A 24,516-nucleotide genomic window follows, 5' to 3' on the forward strand; every position below is an offset into this window, starting at 1 on the left:
GCCCCATGCACATGCACCCACCGCAGCTGCACTGCACGGGCAGTACTCACCAGCTTCTCGATTTGCACTGGCACCCGTTGGCTTGGGCGGCGGGAGAGGAGGCTGCTTAGCAGGAGCCTTTCCCTTTTTTTTAGCATGAGGTGCTTCGTTACCCTTATGGCTGGTGGTAGTGGAAGCGGCAATGGCGTTTTTTGGTGGTAGCGGAGCTTTTTTATGTTTAGGCTTAGGCTTAGGTAGTGGTGGAGCATGGGATGTCGGTATTTCTGGGCAGTGACCAGTGCTCTCTATGGGTAAGAAAGTGAACAGAAGCCAACTGACACAGACATACACCACGTAAATTCAACAGCAAGCCTCAAAACAGTGACTACTTCTGCTGCTTGGGCTCTTGGGAATCAGGAGAGACTTCATTTTCTGCCTCTTAATGCAGTATTACCTCAGAAGAAAATTACTGTTCACCTCAATTCAGGATCTTCTCATAGAAAAAATTTACCTGGAACTTCTCTCAGACTCATCTATTCTAGATGTCCAAGGATCAGCCTTTACATTCAGTATCCCAAATGAAAGTGCTGGCTTCAAACTAAATGCTATTGAAATGAGGGAATTCTATTTACTTCTCTAACAAATCTCCTCAGCTTCTTTTCAACCCTACCCACCCTAAAATCAACAGGCTGTAAAACTCAGATTCATGTGAAGCTGAATGTTAACAGGGCCATTTTCCCAGCCACAGGCTTGCACATGGCTACACAGAGGAAATTTTCCCAGTTTTCCCCTGAAGCAACTCATTCTTCTGAGCTGCACATTGTTTGCTCTTAGCAGCTTTATTTTGGGTAACTTCCTCAGAGTATTTTTATTCTTCAGAAACAAATGAAGCTAAATAAGATAGGCTATCATTTGGCACGAAAATGCTCTCCCGTCCTGCAGGTTCTTTGGATACTGTTACACAACTGCACTTTCAAGAGTCTAGAGTTCATTAGTCAGCAGGAATTTGGTCTTTATCTACATTCTGCTGTGCAACAGGAATGTTTCTGCAGAGTGAAAGAGGTAGCACTTAGGACCCAATATCCACAATCTGCGTTTCAGGAGACTTTGGACTTTCTTCAGGCTAGTTCTGTACATTGCATGACCAGTGGTGGAGGGACTACAAGTTCCCGAGTGCATCTTTTGTCTTAGTTTCATCCAAAAAAAAACCCTGGTTTTTTTGTAGCCTGCAAACCAAACAAGGGTTAGTGGGGATGACCAGGAAATTAATTTCAAAAGTGCATACCTAATGCCAGCTGTAATATTAATGTAGGTGAGCCATTTCCAGTCAATGTGTGATTTTGCAACGTTATCACTATGGCTGTAAAACTTGGTGTTCCCAGGTGCAAGAGCTGAAGTTCCCAGATGGGAATCTTTATCTATTCAATTAAACCAATTCTATGCCCATTTTGTCTCAAGATAGCCTTCCCACACCTTTCTGAAAATGGATATTATAGAACCAAGAGCATTCCATAAGAATCATATAGGCTTTGTTTGCATGCTACTGAAAATTGTGACTGGGGAAGAAAGAAGACAAGTAAATACTGCAGAGACTTTTAACAGTCTCTTTTTTCACTCAAGAGAAAACCATTTCATTTCTTGCATTATGTTCCTATTAGAGCCTCGCTCTTAACACACATTAAATGGACATTTTCATCTCTCTTCTTTCCCATGTTAAAGATTCCCAAGAGTTAAGCAACACATTTTAATTTTAAGATTAGTAGATGAAAAACAAATAATGTGCTAGACAACAAAGACATTATTCCTCGCAGAAACAAAGCCTTTCCAATTCTAGCTTAAGGCTTGTTAACAGGAACCTCATGCATCACCTGCAGTTATTAAAGCAACTTGTGCACATGTGTCTTCATGAACTGAAGGAATTAACTGTCCAGTGTCTTCCTCCTTTATTTCCAGCCCATTATAAACCAATATGCTTTTGCTAAAGCTTTGAAAGGACCATCTCATAGAAACCTTTTACAACTTTCAAACAGATTTTTTTTGAGGACAGATTCTTGTACCATCTCTTTGTTTTCCACAGAAAGACTTTGGACGGAGAAAGAAGCATGCTTATTTGTTACATTTTGACCTCCTCTTTTGCAGGAAAAGGGTCTCCTTGTGAAATTCTACCTACCTTCATTTAAAGTTGAAATGGTGATATAATTCTGAAAAAGCAGAACGTTTTAAAATCTGAAGCCCATTAATAACAAACATGTCAAGAGAAGATATGATTTTGTATTTTGAAGATCCTGAAGGACATGATGATCAGAAATAATAAGTGTAAACAATTCATTGCTAAATGTATTAACTAAAGACCCATAATGCTAAAATTTTATTTACTAGTAAAAAAGAATTTAAAACTTGTTTACTTATATACCATTATTGTGTTTTGTTTCAGGTCATTATTAGACAAAATTTTTAAAAATAAAAGAAAAAGATAACCTAGAAAAAGTAACATAGCATTCACTATATTCTAAAGTAATACAGTCAATCTACACTAAACTATATAGCTGATTAGATAATGTATATCAGAATTCATCTTCTGAATCAGAAAAAAAGGTACAAAATAAAAGCTTTATTTAGTTGCAAATAAACACATCCTAGTGACAACCTATAATTTTCCATTTTTCTTTAGAAAAATAACAAAAAACTGTAATTGAAAACCAAAACCGTAGCAGTTCATTCACATCAAAGTTCTTGCTTGCAGACTTAAATGGTGATTAAAACTGGCAATTTATATAGCATTTATTTTAACAGAAATGCCTTGCCATTACTGGAACCCTGTCTTTGTCTAAGACAGCTCTTTTTCATAGTGTTAAGTACCTCATTCCAAAGACTGGCAGACTCCTGCACAGCTGCATCCTACTTGCTCAGATAGTTACACATCTCATCCAGTCTTGACTGCCCCTTGGTTACCAGTGAACCTTCTTTTTACTCACAGCCAGAAGGAAATCTGTGGTGGAGGTTATTCTCTTGGACCATGCTGTTCCTCCTGGCATCTTACTGGCTTTGTTGCTTTTACCTTTGTAAGCTCCATGTTCTTATCTCACTGTCAGTCTGATTTTGCCCATGGTACAGTTTCCCATTTACTTGAGACAGAGATTTCCAGTTCCTACTTGACCAGTCCATTATATCAGCTTTTGACAGTGACAAGCCAAGTTTGAAGCAGATGCTTTTCATTATTTTTCCTCTGCTGACCCTCAGGCTTCATGAATATTCACTGACTGTCCTCCGTTAAACTCCCCTCTTCTGTGATGCCAAGCGGACAATATATAGGCTGCCATTATTGTGCTTTTTATCCTGGTCTGGTGTCCTCTTGTTTTCCAGTGCCTAATCATAATGTCCTTTCTTTAAATGCAAGTCCATTGGAAAATTCTTGTGGTTTTCTGCATCTATGTAAGATACTATAATAAATGGCTGGTATATACAGTAACACTGTAGTAATATAAATAACTAATAACTGCAAGAGGGGCTTGATCCTGAACAGTGACAGAGATGGTCTGATGTCTGTAAATGGCTACAGATACAATTATGTTGTAATTGTACCTCCCTAACATGATTCTGCTTGAACATGGACCCTCGGTCTTCATGCCTGCTCTTTCTTTTGCAAAAACAAGGAGGCATCTGAATCAGTTCAGACCCATCTATTTGTTCAAACCAATCCCCCAGGTACCTCAATACCAGCTGCAACACACTTTTATTGCTGTTGTTTTTCTTAATTTAGACATCTGTTCATCCAGAACTGACCTTTTAAAAAAGGTCTCCAAAACACATCAGATAGGAATATCTTTTAACCACTGCTGCCTTGATGGAAATATCTGCTGTAAAAGCAACTTGCTTATAAATTACCTCTTTTACAGGAAAGCAAATGTTAATATCTCATTCAGCATTTGGATCGATGATATGTTTATGTTTAGAATAAATTTCCCAAAGGCCAGATTTTCAACAAACCTCACTTTCAAACCAGATTTTCTTGTTTCCAGAAATTGTGATTGGGGCCAGACTCTTAACAAAGCTCTGTTCTCATGTAAACAGCTAAATGATGGTCAGATTTACAAAGTACTCAGTATACAACAGCTCTTGTGAGGACTTACCAAATCTAAAAGACTTTCAGAGAGATGCCAGTGTGCCACATGCATTAGAAAATCAGATTACTTATTTTGCAAAATACAAGTGGGACCTTTTGCAAATTCTGAACAAAATGAACCTATGAAAATGCTGGGCATACTTTCAGAGGATAGGTTGTAAAATATAACAATTTTTTCTTCCGTCAACTTCTAGGGAACAGAAGGCCAGAGCTTTTCTACCTGAGGATTTTGTCCTACAGAACTGGTATTTTTGTTTGTACAGCTCGAGCAGTGTCATGGAGCTACCTCACAGAAAAGCAGCACAAGTGTATGATCTCCATCCACTGCAAAGCACCCTCCTCCTGGAGGATGAACACAACACACTGGAGAAACACTATGTGAAATGAAAATTGGAAATAATGTAAGTTTGTTATCTTCAGCAGGATGACTCCCTGCACGATGAAACTCTTACAGAGTTTTGCAGATCATGAGTTTCCTTTCCAGACTATGCAGAGAGCTGTGTTTTGATTAATCAAAATCCAGGAAGCTGTCAGTCAGGAACATGGGACACAGGACAAGACAAGGTGTCTTTTGTCACTTTTTTTGACTCATTGATTGTGCTGATGCAGGTGGTCAACCCAGACAAATCCTTTCATAAACTTCAGATTTAACCAACTCCACTTTTTGTTCCTGCTGTTGCTAATAAAATTCTGTTCAAGAAAAGACCCATTCTAATTGTTAGAAAGCTTCCTTTAATTTCCACTCTAACTGTATTTCAATCCACTGTTTATTCCTTTCTACCTGTGCCAGCATTGTCCTTTAGCCATGCTCTCTCCTGGCTGCTTACCAACTGGCAACATTCATCTAATGCACTCAGGCTCTCTTGGGCTCTGTTGGGCTCTGTTTTGCTACACTGAACCAGGACAGCTGTCTCACAATGCTGTTTGCAGCTCTCTCTGCAGTTTTGAATTCATCTTTCTTGAGGATGGATACGCAGATCTGCACGTTTGCAGACTTCTAGATCTTACTGACTCCATAGTTTCAACAGCACCAAATGCAAGAGGCCTTGTAACAGAGTGTAGAAAATAGGGGAGGGGAGAAAGGGACAGGTGTAACATCTCACCTAAAGCAACCACATTCAGGTATTTTGCATTAGGTTCAAGATAAAAAAGATTAAAAAAAACCCCCTGACTATCATTTTACATTTTTAACTGCTCAATCTTTGTGTAAGAAGTAAGCTGCTAAAAAAAAAGAGAATGCCTAAGACATATTCACTGTCAGCTGATCTGTGAGAGTCTTGGAAGGTGGAAGGCATGTAGGCTTCTACATTCTCTTACACTTTCTGTAAAGATACACAAATAATTGAATAGTTAGTTCCTAAAAAAAAAAAATGTACACAATCTTATTTCTGGAGTCACATTAGGATATCTTTCCTATAAAAGAAAAAAACTGAAACAAACCAGCTTTACAAGTCAGGAGCTTTCTTCAGGCACTCAGTTTTTGTGGGTGAAAGCCTGTGCCTCTCTCGTCACTCTACCAGCATGAGCCAGCCCTGCTGACTTAGTGGACAGGCTCTGGCCAAACACAGCTTTATCTAGAGTAGCTTTCCTTTTAAGAATACTTGGATTCAGCCTCATTTACATAGTTCAGGTGATGAATGGAAGATATACTATTCTTAGAAGAACTGGTTTTAGCCAGCAAATTGCTCAGCTGGAGTGAGAGATTCTTAGGGAGTCAGGCAAGAAAGCCCACAACCTTTTATGTATGCTGCTCATATCAATGATCTGCAGAGCTCAGGAGTGCTGGAAGCCAGCTAGGCACACAAGAGGGATGAAAGTCTGCCTAGTTTTTCACAGTGACTGCTTTGCAGGTTTAATCTTCTGAGACAAAGCAGGCTCTTGTCTGAGACCCTGGAAGATGAAGGTTACTACCTTATATTCAAACAGGTTTTGTTCTGCTTTGGGGAAATAAAGAAAAGATCTCTGAGAAAAGGAACCTAGAAAATTAGACTTTGAAGACCATTCCTTGGTAGACAAAGTAAAGCATCAGAAAGCAACAATGCATGTTGTTAAGACCAGATTTTGTGCCTGCAAACTTCTTTTCTTTGGTTACCCATATGAAAAAGGGAAGATTAAATTTAATGGCAGATTTAAGGAGAGCAGACAAAATATAGAGGAAAGAACCTGTAAACCCAACATACTAAGGCCTGGAACATTTTCCAGCTCTCATATGAGACTTAGCCTCCAGGGAAAAAAATATGCACATGTAGCCCAACAATTCATTTTGAAACAGGACTAAAAACTGTTTCCTTTAATCATGTCTACTTCAGACATGAGGAAACCTGAGAAGATCAATCTCTTATAAATGGCCCAGGAACATTCCAGAAGCTTATGCCCCATATCACCCACAGCACCTGTAACAGAGCTCTGGCTTTTTGCAATGCAATTATTTATCAAAGCAGCACCTAACACACCTGACTGATGGCATGCAAAACAGAACTTATTGCTTTTTCCAGGCAGTATCTTGCTGATGGTTACTGAGCCTTTCACTTCTTCAATCCCAAGCTAACTATGAAACCTGGAACCATCTGCAAGAATCATGAAAAGATTTAGCTTGCTTTGACAAAAATGAGTAAGACTGAAGTTTACAAACTGAAGTCAGATACAAATAAGGGGTTCTCTCGCGTTCCAGAGACATCTTGGGAGGGTTGAAAGGAGAAAAGCATCTCTGACACAGTACCTGGAGGCTTTACCATGTGCAGCACACATGCTGCATCACCACACTATTTCCTGCTATCCAGGGAGGCAAACAGTGACAATTTTGACACCTATTCTACTGATGTGGCTTTTGATCTTGTCCAACACTGCTACAGGGGGCAGGAGGCAGAGAGGCTCCTTAGATCCCTTTGCAATGCTCAGACCCCACATGGAACGTGGAGCTCTGGGTACTGCTGGGGATTCTGCAGCCCAGTGCAATGGCTCAGGAGCCCAGGCACAATGGGAGATTTCAGTCTGCTGCCCAGATACCCAGGGCCTTCTTTGACATTAATGCTCTGCATCCCTTGCAAGGCTCACAGATAAAATAACCACAGTTTAGCTCTTTATTTACTGCAAAAGATGCTAGTGACTTTCCTTAGTCAAAATAAAATAATTCAGAAGTCAGCCCAGTACAAGCACAACATGAATAAATGGTCTCAGAAAAAGATTTCTCTGATTATTCAACAGCAAGGCTTTATCCATCAGTTACCTGCTTTATGTTAAACTGTCACTCGTTTCTTATCATCCTGCCATAAAGGAGAAATTTTCTTTTAAACACCCTGCTTGTATGACTGTCATCATTACTACAAAGAGAAACAGTTATACTATTAAATTGCCCAAGAGAACTTTTCACCACATATAAAAGGCACCTGTGAGCTGATAGGCAGCAGATGGGTACACAGCTTATGGAACTGACTGGCAGCAAGGGGAACAGCTTTCAGGGGCTGTCTTCTTCACTTGCTTCTGCTTTACTCATTTTTATATGCATGGCTGAGCCTATTGTTTGCCCTGTGCATACTGTATTTCCATAATTCATGCTGAAAAAACTCTCCTCCTTTAACTTGTTTTAACTTCTAATATATTCCACATTCTACAACCTGTTGCTGCCAGCTCTCACCATACTATCACAAGGTGCCTGTACCATTTGCTCTTTTCAAGCTTCTGGCTCCTGCAGTCATCACATTTATATGTGAAGGCCATTTCCAAGACCCAGTTGAACAAGAGGGCAAATTAAGACCGCCATAATTTCTTAAGAGCATTTAAAAATAACCTTATAATTTTATGGGGCTGAGATGCATTTTTTGGCAAACTGATTCAGTGGGAATTGGAAATGGAAATTGGTGCTGCTTAGTAGCACAACGCTGTGCTACTAAGCAGCAGGAATTAATCCTGTCTTTGGGTCTCACAAACATGGCAGGTGTGCACATCTTCCTTCAAGATTTCCACCTAAGAGTTCATGACTTTAGAAGCCTCACATTGGCCTCGCTGAAGGTGAACTTCTTGCAGCCATTACTCCTGATTGTCAGCTAGTGTTCAATCCACCTATCTCAGTTCTCATGATGGAGGGTTGTGATCTGGAGCACCAGCACATTTTTTGGTCTTAGCAGAAGACAGTGAGCTGAGTATTCCTGCCTCAGCTCTGATTTTGATGCTCTGTAAGCATTAGCAAATCTCCACTCTGCAGCTGTGGATTTCTTGCTCTGCCAGTGGTTGTGGGTGTAATGCAAACCTACTGTATCTGCCATAAAAAAATCACCCAGTATGAATCTGTCAGGTGAGATGCTGTGGGCCTTACACTTCCACTGAGTTCAACAGGCTGGCTCACCTTCTTGCTTAGTGTGCTATAAATAAAGAATAACTGTGTGACATAACACAATAACACATTGTGAAGTGTATTCACAATGACTGTGGGGTGGCTTGTACTGGGTTTACAGCGTAACACTTTCTGATGCGTGGAAGGGATCCTTAACACCTTTTGTGGGGAGAGTATTCTCTGCATAAATCTATCTCCTTTTGTTTCAGAGGACTCAAGATGTTAACTCATAGGAGAACTTCATGTTTAGGTGCAAGAGGAAAGTATACTTTCAGGGCTTTGCATCTTCTGGATGCTCATATTGAGATTCAGTGAAGCCTAGAATACCAATTTTGCTCTTTTGTTTTTCTTCTCCTTCCTCCATATAGTCTCACTTTTCTAAGAGGCACTGGAGTGATAGCTGTACTTTCTTTTGTACTGAGTCTACTCCTGTACAGCAATCATTTTTAATTTCTCCCCATAAGGTCAAAACAATATATAGGGAGTGCAGAATCTAATAAGATGTTGAAATAGATATTGAGCCTCTCCTGCTTCACTGGAGTTCTACATTCTGCAAAGTCAGTTAGAGGGGATTTCAACACAGTTAGAAATGTGTATTTCTAAAATAATAAACTGTACCTTAGGAAAACTTCCAAGTCCTGACAATTCCAAAAAACTGTACTTAGTGATGCACAAAATAATAAGTGGTCTGATCTAACCCCAAAGTTAAACTGAACCATTTTAAAGGAGTTTTCCATGGCTTTTATAACTCTTTTCCCTTGACCCAATACACATCTGGTTCTAGTTGGCACCAAAAGAAAGATGTATTTAAATGTCATTACAAAGGCTAATCTTGTATTTCTGCCTTGTTGGGAGACAGGAAGTACTAGAAATCTCATAAGATTCTCCTTGGACATCTATCCCCTTTTTACATAGTCAAGTGATTTACGTAGCTCTGAGAAGAATTCAAATTTTTGTGTTAGCTGACCTGACCCTCTCAACCTCCAGAGGATCATTCATCACTAGGTAGAGTTTGATTGAAGACATTGGAAAGGCTGTTCTGTCCTGCCTCCATGGCTTCAGCCAGCCATGAAGGTCTTGATCTTTTGTATCTTTGCTCTTTTTGCTAGGAAAATCCAATAAATTAAATACTAGTTAAGAACACTTTAGACAGGGGAAAGAAGTGGTGCATTATTCAAGATGGTAGAGAAAGAAAATAAAATTGGTTCAATTCCTGTGATTCCACACTAATCTTTATATTTCATTTATGAGTCAAACTCAGGTAGATCTGAGTAAAGGTAGCAAAATTAAGATGGATACTGGGAAAGCTAAATATTTACCAGTATTTACTACAATTCATCTACAGAAAACACTTTAAGTGGGTTTTATTTTCCATATATGGCCTAGTTTCTGTTTGCAGTAGTGACACAGCCCCTTGAATGTTTGTGAAGTGCTGGACTGCAAGTGTTTAAGATTCCATGAAAACCAATTGGAATGAGTTGCTGAACTTATATTCAAAATGGTAGATGGTTTTCAAGTGACTTAAACACTTTTGAACATTCAACCCATGAGCCACTTCTGCAATGATGCTGCAAGGTGATGCATATGTACTTTCATAAGAGGAAAATCTGACACCAAAGCTTGGCCGTGGCTACAAGGAAAGGCTCACAGTGAACTGAGAAACTGAACCTCCCTGCATGCACTGTGATGTTCAGATCATGCTTCTCTTTATTTACCTTACCACATACACAGGAAGAGGCACGCCTACCAGTGAGGGAATACTGGTGTTTCACAAGTCTTATCTTCTCAGCAGGTTCTGCTGGCATCCTTGTGGCAGGACAGAACTCACAGCATGTATAGTTGCTAGTGGAAGAACATGTTAATATTTAAAGTAGGCAAAAAACAATCTGTGAAGAATACGTTAATTTACCTTTCTGATCTTCTTTTTTTCCTTCTGATGCTGATGCTTTCTCTGATAAAGTGCCATTATTTCCACTGGCTTTTACCACATTTTCTTCCTGTATGGTTTCTTCACCAATGGCTACAGTGTGTCCATTTGAAGTTCCAAAATTTACTGTTACATCACCATCTGAAATGAAAATTAAAGTCTTTGCCCAGTTTAACTTCTTACTTAGCACCTACTTACAACACACAGCATCTCTCTGCTTTCAAGCTTCTGTGGAAGAAAAGCAGGAAGACTTACTGAAATGATCAGGATCTAGGATCTGCTCTGGAAAGTAACTCTGCAAAGAAACTCTATAGGCTTTCACGTTCTTCAGGTAGACACCTCTGCAGTAGTAGGCTTGGAAGTCCATGCTGGTTTCCTTCTTCATGTCTGTTCATGAGCATTCTGTTCTCTTATCCCTGCAGCTTGGTTTACAGAGCAAAGAAACGTGTGCATGGACCACAACAAAGCTGTAACATGTTCCAGCATGTTCCAAAAATGGACTAGAGGCAGGGAGAGCTGCAGAAGTACTGTGATGCACTCTCAGCATGTAAATGAGCCAGGAATTCTGACATAAGTTCTCAAAATGTATGTGCCATTTATTTAATATAAAAATATGCTACAAAGACATCATCCAGTCTTAAGAACCAATGTGAAGTCTTCCTGTATCATACATCGTATCATAATTAAATTCTGCAAGTCAAATTCTTCCTCAGCTCTGATGATACTTTACTCACTTACCCAGACTAGCTCAGCTTCAGAGTTTTTCTGATTCTGAAAAAAACCTTATTCCCCTATTTGTCTCTTTATTGCTGAAAAGTGCTATTCTTGCTGGCTTACAGCTTTCTCTGTTCCATGCACTTTAAAGTTGCTGCTGATTTTCTTCTCTGGTAATTTCTTTCTGCAGGATTCACTTGCTGTCAATCCAAAAAGTAAGCAAATCTACATGGCATCTCTTCTGATTTCTCCCATTGATTTTTCACTAACTGTGGCAATTCCACTTCTCTTCCTTGCTGTGTGCTATCAGACCTGGATGTTTGGCACTTCCCTTGTTTCAGCACAATTATGTAGCCTCTGTCCTACCACCTTGGGTGCTCCCACTCAGGTGATTGTTTCATCACCTTCCGCACACTAACATCAACTTGATTTGTAAAAAATGAGTTCTGCTTTCCTAACTTTGTCTAATTTACTACAGCTGACACTTGCACTTACCTTAACTGCAACATTCAGTTTCTTCAGCTTCTCTCTTCCAGGGCTTCTTAAATCCACTCTCTCCTCTCCGCCTCCACAGATGACACTGCCACCTCTTCTTGCTTCTGCAAACACCTCCTGCCTCCACGTGGCACTTGCCACTTTCCACTTCATTCTTCTTCACTCCATGTGATACGCTGTCACTTCTTCACATTTCTTACCTCTCACCTTTCAAGTATCCGTGTAATTTCCTCTTTTAGCTTTCATCCTCATAGTCATTCCTTCTAACTACCTTCACACTCCTTAACTGTCTTTCCTACCTCTCTATTTTTAGCACCTTCAAACCAACCCCATATTCTTTCAAAATGTCCTTAAAAATTACGATTTTCATCAAACATGAACACAATGTGATGAAGATAACACGGACCAGATTGACATGGGAGGAAGAAGAGGAAATTGTTCATATTTATATCCTTTTCTCACTTTGCTCGATCCCTGTAAGGAACCCAAAGTCCCATTCCCTTTAAGAATGGAAGAGAGGGACAAGGATACTGATAACCAAAGTATTCATACTTTTATCACAAATTATAGTATTTATGTTCAGACTGTAATCAACCAGAGAAGTTACCACATTTCATTAAGTGGTAATAATTTCAATAATACAATTTACAACCTTCAAAGGACAAGATCACACAGGTCCCCCAGTAAAGCACGTGGCAAAACCCACAACAAATCCAAAGATGGACAAACTGAGGTATGGAGAGTTTACAAGTCTTGTTTCAAGACAATGACAGTAGCAGAGACAAATGCAGAAGCCAGCCATGCTGAATGTCATAGCCTGATAATTAGCCAAACTCTGTTATGGACACGGATGTCACACATCAACAAACAGACCCTTTACTTCTAAGTATCTATGGGTATGATACAACCCATACACACTGATACTTTACTGATTCTTCAGATCACAGAGAAAAATACCATTTTTAGGAGAAAATTATTTTTGGAAAATGTGGAGTTCTTAGACTCCATGATAAAATGACAAATGGTTTAATTTAAGCTACAGAAAATTATTTTACTCACTTGACTTTCATTTGATCTATATTTATAAAAGATGAAGATTATTAGAGAGAATACCACTAGAAACATAATTGGATGTAGCAAAGAAGTATCTACTTTGGCTTACTCATGCTTTTCAAAATGTAGAATCTTGCTAATGCCAGTTACTAAACCTTAGAGCATTTTGAAACAAGTGATTTCTTGCCCACTGTTTTATGCTGATGCCATTTGTGATTGTGTGATAGTGGTTGGATCCATATGATCCCAGCACTGGTACTTTTTGATAACTGAAATGCATTATATTGATTTTTTTCTGGGTTCCAAAGCCCCTAATTTTTCAGCCAAAATTTCTCATTTTATACTCTAGTGGCTTTAGACAGCAGACCTTGACTCAAAAATAGATTTATCACTAATTAGAAAAAATTCTGGCAAACAATAAGCAGGAGCCACAGAAGTCACATTATTTACAGGGAACATTAAAATACTTCAGAGGTCAGCTGGGGCACCTATGGCAGAAGCAGTTACAGAGCACAAATCCCTTGACTTAACTTCAGTTTTCAGGTAGCCCAAATTAGCTCTCACACTTCTCAGTTGGTCTCCTCATACCTATTTATACTATATGGAAACAGTGCAACAGTGGCTTTATTATACATGTTTAGTGCTTAGTAGCTAAATTCTAGTTAATGCATTATCACCTTGCTCAGGCATTTCCTTCAGCACTCCCCTTCTTATCAGCTCCTCTCTGCTTTGTCTTGTCGAAATCTTCCTTTCCAACACTAAAGAAAAAGCACAGTTAAGAATAGATTTATTCTCATACTCCTGATCATTGTGAAAAAGTGTAGAGAACCATTTTTATTTTATAGAATAAGAACTCTTGGTTCCTCTCGTTCTGCTGAAGAAATTGTCTGGGTTTTCTTGGACGGTCTCTGAAAATATTGCCCTGCAATTTCAGGCACAGAAAGTGGGGACTCATATAATCCAACACCTTCAGCTCAGCCTCTCCTGAGGCTTCTTTTATGGTCAGTGGAAAAAGGTATTTTCAGGGTGAAATTGAACTCCTCCTAGCATAGGCATTTAACATGTAAAAGTACCTTTTCCCCACTGACTAGACTGAGTAGCTCAGCTGCAGATACCTTCATCTGCTTTGTACAGGTTTTGAGTAGTGAGAAAAACCCTGCTCAGAGAAAGCAACTCGCAGAGTAGCCCATGTGACAGGCAAGCTATTTAAAGGAAAAAAAAAAAAAAACAACAAAAACAACCTTTAACAGAAGCCAGAAAGTTGTGTTCTAAAAGGAAATAACATATGCATCGATTGATGCTGGTTGACTTTCATGGAAAAGAAATACAGCATCCTGGTTTTAGGTCAAAAAAACCCCAAGACTGTGGCACGAAGCAGTCTAATTATTATGTTTATTTCCCATGGGAAAAATGCTGAATAGTTTTATAGGGAAAAGCATTTACAGATGTTAGAACAGAATAGCTCCACATTGCATCCCATCCTCAAACTGATGCAGTGACCTGGGAGATTATTGTGATGATCCATGGGACCATGGTGCATAATGGTCACAAAATGTCAGCATCACTTGTAAAGTCCTGACTTCCCTGTTAGGAAAAGGTAGTGTCATAGTCTCCCATCCTGATTCTGTTTACATACAGACATCAAAATCCATGTGAAGTTCAGACCTCATACCAGCTAGCCTCCTTGGGGAGAGTGTGGTAGCCTGAACTCTGATCAAGTTAGGCTGCCTTGGGTCCCACACCTAAATTACTCACAAATTCTTCCAGTTTCTGGAAGAGAAATTGTATTTCTCTGTGTTTTTTAAAGCATGTGCCTTGTCACATACACTGGCACAGGAACACACTCTAGGCTTGCAAAGTTTTTCATGTAGGGGACTGTTTTAAATACTGTTTTAAATACTGTTTTAAAAGAGATGGGTGGTCATGAAGACAGAGGACTATGTGGCCAGGCATGGATGGGGTGTCTGGGTCCTTCTAGAGAGCAGGTGCATTCACAAGCAGGGTGAAATGTCCTTTGACACAGCCCTGAAGGATGAGCACCTTACATATGCACTTTATACTTGTTGCTGGCACTCTAAATGTTATTTTATTACTATTTCTACTATTTGTTTTTATTACTATTATTTTATTACTATTATTTTATAACTATTATAAATGTTATTTAATTCCCACTCTTTTTGTCCTTTCTGCTTCATTTTTACATCTCTTTTCTTGGGGACAGTGAAATGAGATGATCTCTTACATATCTGTAGGACAACTCAATGCCACCTGAAAACAATAATGCTTTTTCCAGCAAGTTAAGAACATTGACTCAGACCTTCCCCCCTCAATGCCTCTCTCTAGTTTGCAGAATGATATTTTTTTCAGTTCTACAACACTGAATTAACCACTGTATTGAATTAATTATCATGGGAAATGCCAATTGTCATTAAAAGGCATGAACCCCTTACACTTCTAGACTAAAAAAACCTCAAAGCATTTCATAAATTACACAGGTTTCATAACAACCCTGAGACATAGCTATCCCCATTTCACATATTTGAAAATTTGTGAACAGATAAGAAGCTTAAGTCCCAGTCCTCCATCTTCTAAAATGCTAGCCATGATTGGTGGTTTTATTTAAACTGATTAAGCTCAATTAATTCAGCTTGAAAAGCTAATTTATTTTAAACACTATTTGGCCCATGGAAAGAACATTTAAAAAAATCAAGCTAGTGCTCATTACTAGTACAAAGAAAAAGGCAGAATCTTAATTTGAATCAAAGTGGCAAAAATATGTCCCCTTGTATAAGAGGAATGAGCAGCCTGCCAACTTAGGAACTTATAGTGGGTGTTATTCAGTGAGTGTGGACTCATCATAATAATCTATGGTTTATTGCACATTATGCAACATATTTGGTTTATTTTAGATTATGCAATATATTTCACATTTACACAGTAAATGTGTAATTTAAAATACAAAAGTATTTTGTACCATCCTGTCACCCAGAACCATCATTCAAACATTTCCTGACTTCTGAATGCTTGACTTTGTATCATTTTAGGAGAGCTTACTGAAAAACACAACAGTAGCCAAAAGTAATTAGCTCAGCAGACTGCTTTGAGATTCTTAAAACTCCGTGCAATTAGGCTGAGTGACCAGCTGACCAACTATCAGTACAAATCTTCTTATAACTTTAAGCAATAATAAAATGGGAAGAACAGTTTTTCCATCTGTGTACATGTAAGTATTGAGATTTTTTACAAAGACATCAGTTCTGACTGCGAGGGTAACTGGTTATGAGTCCTTGCCTACTGAAGAAGGCTGAGGTGAGGCAGGCAGGCAGTCTCCAGTCTCATGATCCAGAAGAATCAGAAAATCCCAGGTAAAAATCCTTCTCCTGCTGCAGCCAGCAGCAGAACTTGCCCTGACTTCAGGTGTTACCATCAGAAAGGTTGCAAATTTATTGTATTGTACGGAGCCCTCATTTACTCCAGTAAATCTTACTCCCCTTCACAAATATTTGCTTTTTTGCCCAATACAGATAATAGTAACACTAATAATGGGAACAGTTGACCTCAAAAAGCAGCTTCTCTCTCTCTCCCCTTCCTCATCCCCACAAAAAAGACTGCTTAGTGATGGTCAGCAGCTGCAAACCTCAGGCAGTCTGAAAACCCGTTCTTTGACTTGAAGAGTGCTGTGAGAGTCTGGATATCCTCCAGTACTTAGTTTTGTTCTTCTAAGTGAAGCTTGAGAGAATTCCAATTATTAATTTTTCTCTGACCTAGTAAGAGCTAAAATGGCCTTCTGATCCCTCTCTGTATATACTTTTGCAATGAAGCTTTGAAGTGGCATCTACTTTGTGCCAAGACACAAACTGCTGTCTTTTCCTTTGCAGCAAAACATTGCAGAGGAGAGAAACCCTTGAGATGATGGCATTTTATGTTTGTTTTTCCTTGATTCTGAAAGCTCTCTAGGCAAAAAGCATACAGCCAGTGCCCAAATAACAGACTTTCTGAGATAGAGCATGGAAAACACATTGCTAAAGGGGAAAATCCCAACCATCATTCCCACATTGGCACAGATATTAACATCTGATATCTAAACATCCCTCCTTTTTAATGCTTGTGGTATTTGCTCCTTTACGAACATCTTCCAGTTGCTCCTAAGACAAAAAGCGCTCCATGGTACATGTCGTGGCAAGGCCATAGCATGAACCTATTTCAAAAAGCCTATTGAAGACCCAGAGAAAGTAGTGAGGGTTCCTTCCAATATCCCACATTCTGTTTTAGAAGAAACCCTTTCTTCAGCTGTATGTGGATTTACCACGCTGAAGCCCTGTTAAGGGTACTAGCAATAGATGAGGATCGTTGTGCTCTTTCCCATGGTCCCAGGCCAGGAAATGGGCTTCCTGCATGTAAGAGGCAGGCACACACACAGCCCCCACTTGGTAATGAAAATACACCTCTGATTGAGTAGCGTGAGGAAGAGGATATCCTGTAGGATTTTTATTTTGAATGGACGTCTTCCCATTTCCTTCTCAAGTCAGATAAGCAAGTTTCTTCTGCCGTGTCACTAAGCAAGCAGCAAGGGGCAGCTTGCCACGTCAATGCCTCTTCCCAGTCTCCATTGGTCCTGGGTCTATTTCCTCAAGAAATACAAGGAATACTATTTTTACTCATCCCTGAAATTACCATCTAAGGCAGGATGAATGCAATTCAGAGTACTTCTCAATTCAAGTTCCAGCCTCACATGAAGCACATACACAAACATAAGTGATCCATGAACAGTTTAAAAGCAATTCAGTATCTTGAGGGACGACAACATCATGAACAAGACCAGCAAATTAAGTAGAATAAGTAGTTGAGGAGGCACTTTTGAAAATGTTGACCTTAATTTCTTTGTGCTTAATTTCCTGCTTTTGTAAAAGAAATATAACACATCCTCTGCCTTGGTATTATAAGAATTGAGGTGTCATGCTTGCAAGACTGGATTCAGGCCCTCGGAAGAAAGACAGTACAACATAAGAAATACAACCTTTAACATGAACTTACCAGATATTAGTTTTTTAAAAAATAATTTTAATATTATACATGCATTATTATTTAATGGCATAACAGTTTAGCACATGCTAATAGATTGTGAAAGTTTAGGGAATCTCTGTATACACAGCTTATGAATGCTCATTACTCTGAAGAACTTGTCGTATATAAAATCACACACCTATCCAGGAGAAGCTGCAGAACACAAGAATCATTAACTAGAAATAACTTTGCTTTAGCAATATGATAAAAGTACTGGGAAAGCTGAAGGAAATGGGAAGCAATGAAGGAGATATCAGACTGAGGGGAATTTTTTTTATTTTTTATTGCAGTAGGAGAAGGAATTGTGGGGGGTTTGTTGCAGGGTATGTGGGAAAATGAAAAAAAAAAAAGATAAAAAGGACAGAAAGAAGGATTTGAAGATCTCAGAAATCTGTTCAAAACTTCAGCTGGCATATGGAGTGACGAAGACACCAGAGAAAATGGCTTATTTTTCCTTTTTGTGTATAAAAAGTTTGTTTTAGAAGTTTCGTTGTTAAACTATAGAGTTCCTTGCTGTAACTGTCAGGGGTTGGTATGGATTTAAAATGTCAAGCAGTGTACCTCTAAGAGCTCAGGGGAGCCTACTGAAAACACTTCAGGAGACTAGTGTTGGTTTCATTGCCTATAGCCTTGGAGGACAGTAGACAGAGGGCTTGCAGTGTGACAATGAATATAAAGATCTCACAGAAGCTCACTGGAATCTAATTAGATTCAAGTTTAGGAAACCACAACATCAAATGTTTGAATCCCAAACCATAATTTTGGAATTTTTGTAGAGAAAGTTTGGCTAGAGCAGTGACACAAAGACACACACACACACATATATGAAGGGTGGCATTCAGTTTTCTAAACATGGATGTCTACAGCCACTTCAGATGCCCCAGGGTTTTGGAGCTGTCTGCACAGGGATGACAAATATGATATCAAATCTTCTGGGAGAGCAGCCAGGACACCCCAGAGCATCTCAGGTGGCCCCAAACAACTATGTTTGGCTAACTAAATGCCAGCCTTTAGTATCCCTCTTTTTCAGACAGAATATAATTCAATCACAGCATTTGATTTCAGACCATCCTCCATCCTGGTCAGTGGGGAGGTGAAAGGCCAGAGCAGCCTCTCTGAAGGCAGGGGCTGCAGAGCTGATCCTCGTTCTTCTGCTGGGCATGGCTACATCTGCTTCTCCCCCAGACATCTGTCCCCACGAAGACAAGGTTTGTTTCATAATTCAAGTCACTGACTACCAGGAGGACAGAGAGATTTTCCAATATATTTGAGGATATGCATAGTAAACAAATCAGCTGTGTATTTTAGGAGATAGGTTCAAGGCAGAAGCTGAACAAGGTTCGGTTTTTCCTTGCCAAGGATCAAACTGTTTTTCTGTATGTCAAATGCCTAAATAATCCTTGCCATTTAACAAGCTCAAAGAGCTTTTCAAATATTGCCCTGCAAAACCATCACAGTGTTTTCTACTATTTTTCACCAAAGGACCACAGAAATACCTGCTGATGTTTCTCTGAATTTGTCACTGGTCTTCTTCTTCCGCCATTTCCAAGGTTTAAAGATTTTGCCAATGTTGGAGAGTTTGCCCTTCCTCTTGAAGGGTGGAGTTTGGGATCCTGGGGCTGGTCCATCTGAGTTAGCAATTGAAGCCTTGTCCAAACCATCAACTGTATAAAGAAAAGAAATAAAAGTAACTGAAGGATGGAAAACAAAATAGTACCCAACAGCTAAACTCCTGCACTACCAGATTGCAACAGGCTGTGTGTGCATCAACGTGGATTTTTCCTGTTCCAGAAGGCAGCCCTGGGCTTCAGTGATTCTCAGCACCACAACTGCAGCTGTCCAGAACTTGCATCTCGTGATGCTCATCTGGTGTATTTGCACACTCCAGTGGTTTTCTGTCACTACAGGAGAATTTCTTCCAACATATGTTTGGGTGAGTTTTTCCCAATCCTTGGTGAAGCTGAATAACGAGCTATCATCACACAGAAAACAAAAACCTTGCAATGTGAAAACATAAACTGTTTCTTTTGGGTAAAATTAATCCTTTCTTAAACAAACTCTAAAGATAACTTTTCTGGCAGTGGAATGGGAACAGGTCTGTTTGATATCCCTGGTAATCAGTCCTTCCCAGCACAGCCTGCCACGAGTCAGGCTTCTTACTAACAAAGCATATTTAACAATAAGATTTTGAACTGGAGCCAAAACTTAAAGAAGGATTTCTTTACTGCAAAAACATATAGAAAGATATAAAAGTCAATACTTAGCAAACTTTGAGTTTCGTGAACCAATTAAGACTCATCCCACAACATCCTGTAGCATACAGTTAAAATAAACTACTCTAAGAAATCTACTATTATTTATTTCTGTTGAAGAATTAATGTTTCTTAAAGCCTTCCATTTGTAGTCCTGCAAACACTTCCAATGTGCTGCATTTTACTCCTATGAGCAACAAAGTAACTGCCATTACTTAGAGACACAAAATTAATCATAGGCTTAACTGTTTGTGGCATATAGGCTCTGTAATTGCTTTTATTCATCTAAAAATTCTAATTATAACCAGTTTGGAACAGAGATGATGCCACTCTGAACAGTAGTAATGATAATCATAGATCATTAAATCAGAAATGCTATTCAAAGAAAGAAATACCAATGTCCCCATTTTACAGATGGAAAATATGAGGCACAGAATTGTTAAGTGCTTAATTTTATGTTTGCCAAATAGCTTCCTGAGTCCTGGTCCTGTGACCTAGCTGCTAAAAAGATACATATTCAGCCACATAATATCATGGTGCAATCTTATTATTCTGTTTGTTCTTATTATTCTATTTGTCTGTTTCTCAGACAAATGACATCTAATGAATCCTATATTTGTCCTAGGCTTTAGATTGATCCAGGATGCTAAAAAAAAAAAAAAATCTTTTCTGTGAGAAAGCTGATGTAATGCAAACAGGGTCCAAGAAACCTTATTTCCAATGTTTTGAAATAAAGTACTGGCAAGAAAGATTCATTGTATAACTTCATTGAATTCTATGAAGTTAAAACTAGTGATAAACTTCCTCACCTGTGAGCCCTGGAGAACAAGGAGAGAGATTTAAAAGGAGACTGCCTGAAAATGAAGCAGATACCCTGCAACACATCCTGAGAAGCCAGGAGAGAGATGACAAGATCAGCAAAGGCAGAGGGCAGCTTTGCAGAGAGGCATAGGGCAGCACAAGGAGCCCTGCACGGGTGCCTTGCCTGAATTTAGGGACTGCACTTTTATCCAGGCTTACAGACACTGCCTATGGAGTGCAGTCCCCTAAGGAATGCAGAAGCCTCTGCTAGAAATTGTGGATCTAAGGGAGAATTACAGTTATTTGGAGTGTATGTACAAAGACAAGAGAGCAAAATTTATCTTTGCAATTCCAGCTGATATAAGAAGGGTGCCACAGTTTGCAGCCAGGAAAAGCCAGGTAAAAGAGGTAAGGAAAACACCACCAGGAATTGGGTAGTGCAGCACTGGAACAGGTCCTGGAAGGATGTGAAGGCTCAGCCAGGCAAACCTCCAAAGCTCCTTCTGGGGCTGACCTCACCTACTGTCAAGGAACATTCCTGCTCCAAGTAACCTCCTCAGTCCCTCCCAGTCAAGATTCCCACAGTGCTATGGGATGCAGAAACACATGGTTTCTCTGTGAAATCAGCACCAAATACTCAGAAGTGAAGCCAGGAAGAAAAGAGACCAGGATCTGTTTGCTGTAGAGTCCTGTCCTGGGGCAGGAGCCAGGCAATGTCTCACTGGCAGCAGCAGTGAGATATCAGCTCAGTGGAGTGAGAAGCTACCCACCCTTGAGGCAGCAGGGCAAAACCCATGCTCTTCTCTCCAGTGGCTCAGAAAGGCTGTGCTACTGGTGTGGAAAGCTGATCTTTTCAAATGTTCCTGAGTCATGGAGTACAGCCCATTGCAGGAGACCACTTCCACAAAAACCTCATCTAGATGTTTTCGCCCTGTGCCTAGCAGCAGAAATGGAGGAGAATTAGGGCTCCAATAGCTCCCCACAGAGAAATACAGATTTGCATTGGTCCCTGTTCTGCCCTCTGCTGAAAACTGGTAACTCCAAAATAATCATATTCGTCCTAGCTACAGAGATCTGTCTGCTTCAAACTGAGCAAATACATGAAATTCATGGAAAATAATTCTATTCAGGAAGATTGAAACTTTTGAAAACAGATGTCAGCATTAATTCCTTCTGACAATAAAAGGCAAGGAGTTGATTTATCTAGTGAGTTCAACAAGTGTTCAAAATTGGGAATTTACTAATCCATGGACCTTGTACCAATCCCCTCATTTGAAATACGTATTTGAAAAGAAGGAATAAGCATAGCCAGATATCACAGACTAACTTTAGAAATAATCTAAGATAAAGTAATATGTCTAGAAAAAGGAACGTATTTATATTCAAAAGTACATACATTATGTGTATACATATATATTCACAAGCTAGTACATTTTATCAATTAATAAGCTATTTAGAAAAAAACCCACAATTCAGCAATGTCATTTCAGAGCATTTATAAAAGATTTTTACAAAAGTTATTACTCCTCTTGTTTGAAACACTCCACAGGAAACTGATGCTTCAGATGCACACTATTTGCTTTATAGGCCATGTACTACTTAAGAATAAAGTGGTGAGTTTTTCACCTCAGAGACCTTATATACCTTCTATTAACCATTATAAACATTATACATATTCACTGAGGGGAAAAGAAACATCTTAGCTCTCTGAGGTTTAGAGGAGCTTGCTGACTTGTGTTACTCTATTATTTGTGTATATAGTGTCTTGAAGTCCTGCCTTCTTCAAAAAGCCAGTGAGTCACCTTATTGTCTTCAATAAACATTATTAATATGTTTGACACTAGGACTTCTGGCTATAGCACCCACATAGTTTACATGACCATATTCCAGTCCTTTGCCCTAGATGAAGATTTTCCAGCTGCAGGATCAGCCAGGTGCACAAGAAGGACAAGAAGTGAGGATATGAATCCTGCACATCGATGTCCCAGCATGAGGAGATCTTGCTGCAAAAGGCCAACAACAAGGCTAGAGGAGATGCTACAAAGCCAAATCGTGCCACATGGGCTGTCAATCAGATGAAATGTACAAAAAGAACAGCCCCTCCTCAAGCTTGTGAGCAGCCAGAGAAGATTAGATCAGCCTGTGGATGACCCTGACTTTCCTACAAATGCTTAAAGATGACTGAACATGTGTTATCCCAGAAAGGCTACTTGCAGTGAGCAGCACAGGTCTCTGCAGCTGCTGAGGAAACACTTTACTGCTGTGAATGATCTGCAGAGATGCTGTGTGGCTGAGGCAGGTGTGTGAAACCATCACAGTTTTCCCAGGGCATGGTACACCTTGACACTAAGACATCAGCACTGGCACACGCTAATGCTTTTTTCACAAAAGTACTTACAACTAACTTTATAAGAGCAAAATGCAACAGAAGAACAACCCACCAGATCATTTCAAGCAAGTCTAATATCAATTATTGTGAACTAAACAGTGTGTTTCTGCTGGTTCCATGCCTTGTGATCAGAATGCAGTAAGACTATTTTTAAAAGAACTTTGACCTAAAGAAATTAATGATCAAAAGAAAAGAGTAATATATTTATGACTTTAGATGTTCTGTATATTTTTCTTCTGTATATTTTTTTCTCTTGGCAGTGAAAATGAAAAGCCAGCAGAAGAACCTAACCTGCGCTCCCCTCACCAGTACCTTTCTACACAACTGATCTAATCCAATCCTGCTGGAGTGCTGGTATATATTTAAGGGATTCCTTCTCACACCAGGTCTGTTAAGTACAAGATGGTGCCAGCAGAATGTCAAGCTCTCTTCTTTCCCCACCATGCTGCATCTTTCATGCTGCAATCCCTTCTCCCACCCACATCAACCAAGGCTTACCCACCTGTACTGCACTCTGCTCTGGATCCTTGTCATACAGCAAGGTTAAGAGTGGCAAGATGAAGGAAAAGTCCTCCTCCTATAGCTGGACAACATAACCAAGAGGGAAAAAGGCACAGACTCGAGTGTCCCACTGATATCAAGGCACTGAGGTAACACTGGTACCTAATACTTTCACTAGCAATAGTTCTCTTGCAGTACTGCCATGGTATCAGCACATCACTCTTAAAGCATGTGAGGAAAACCTTTTCATCCTGTCAGAATACAGGTGACTCAGGGTATTGCCTCATCTAACCATGAATGAATTGAGAAATGCAGCAGAAGATGCCTTGGCCCCATTTCAGAGTTACCTTACGTGTGGATTTGGATACAATTTCTGTGCTTATTAACTACCAGTTAGCTAGTACAGTTATTTTTTTCTCTTCCTCCCACTGCACCCTGCTGCCTCGCAGAGATGTGCTGCAAAAGTCATCTTGGTTTATTGAGACCTCAAAACCTCTTCTGACAACAATATGATTTTCCAAACCATCTTGCCAGAGGGCACAGAGTTGGAAATCGTGGTTTTTGTGCCAGCAGAATGATGACAAGCTTTTGCAGCTGCCTATTATCCCCAGTTAGCAGTAAGTCCTCAACTTACTATAGAATATAAGCTGCTTATTCCTTGCGCTTACTGGCAAACTTCAAGACACTGCATGATAAAAGGTCTGACGTAGTCATTAAAAATCAGAAGTCATTTTGACACTGTAAATGTCATTTTCAATAAGTATCTCAAATTATTATTTTTCCTGACCTGAACCAGATGGAATTTTTTTTTCTTTCTCACATTTTTGTTTTGTGGGTGTTTATTTTGTTTTGTTTTTTGTTGTTGGTTTTTTTTAAACCTACTTGAAA

The 24,516-nt window shown here is 39.5% G+C and overlaps 1 protein-coding gene across 6 annotated transcripts in view; it reads right to left on the reverse strand.

Moving 5' to 3' along the window:
• Window positions 1–24,516, reverse strand: part of PHACTR2 (phosphatase and actin regulator 2) — a 70,383-nt gene that overhangs the window by 23,644 nt on the left and 22,223 nt on the right. For 2 of the 6 annotated variants that reach the window (XR_005954061.1, XM_041424041.1), the window contains exons 2-5: window positions 19,182–19,349; window positions 13,299–13,379; window positions 10,342–10,500; window positions 51–284 (exon numbers count right to left, since the gene is read on the reverse strand). Coding sequence is in view for 5 of the 6 variants with exons in the window: in XM_041424041.1 (XP_041279975.1) it covers window positions 51–284; window positions 10,342–10,500; window positions 13,299–13,379; window positions 19,182–19,349 (642 nt within the window). In the remaining variant the exon portion in view is untranslated. The other 4 variants (XM_041424042.1, XM_041424043.1, XM_041424045.1 and 1 more) reach the window with 4 other exon arrangements.

Source organism: Onychostruthus taczanowskii, unplaced genomic scaffold (genome assembly GCF_017590055.1).
Source record: "Onychostruthus taczanowskii isolate IOZ18803 unplaced genomic scaffold, ASM1759005v1 scaffold8, whole genome shotgun sequence".
NCBI lineage: Eukaryota > Metazoa > Chordata > Aves > Passeriformes > Passeridae > Onychostruthus > Onychostruthus taczanowskii.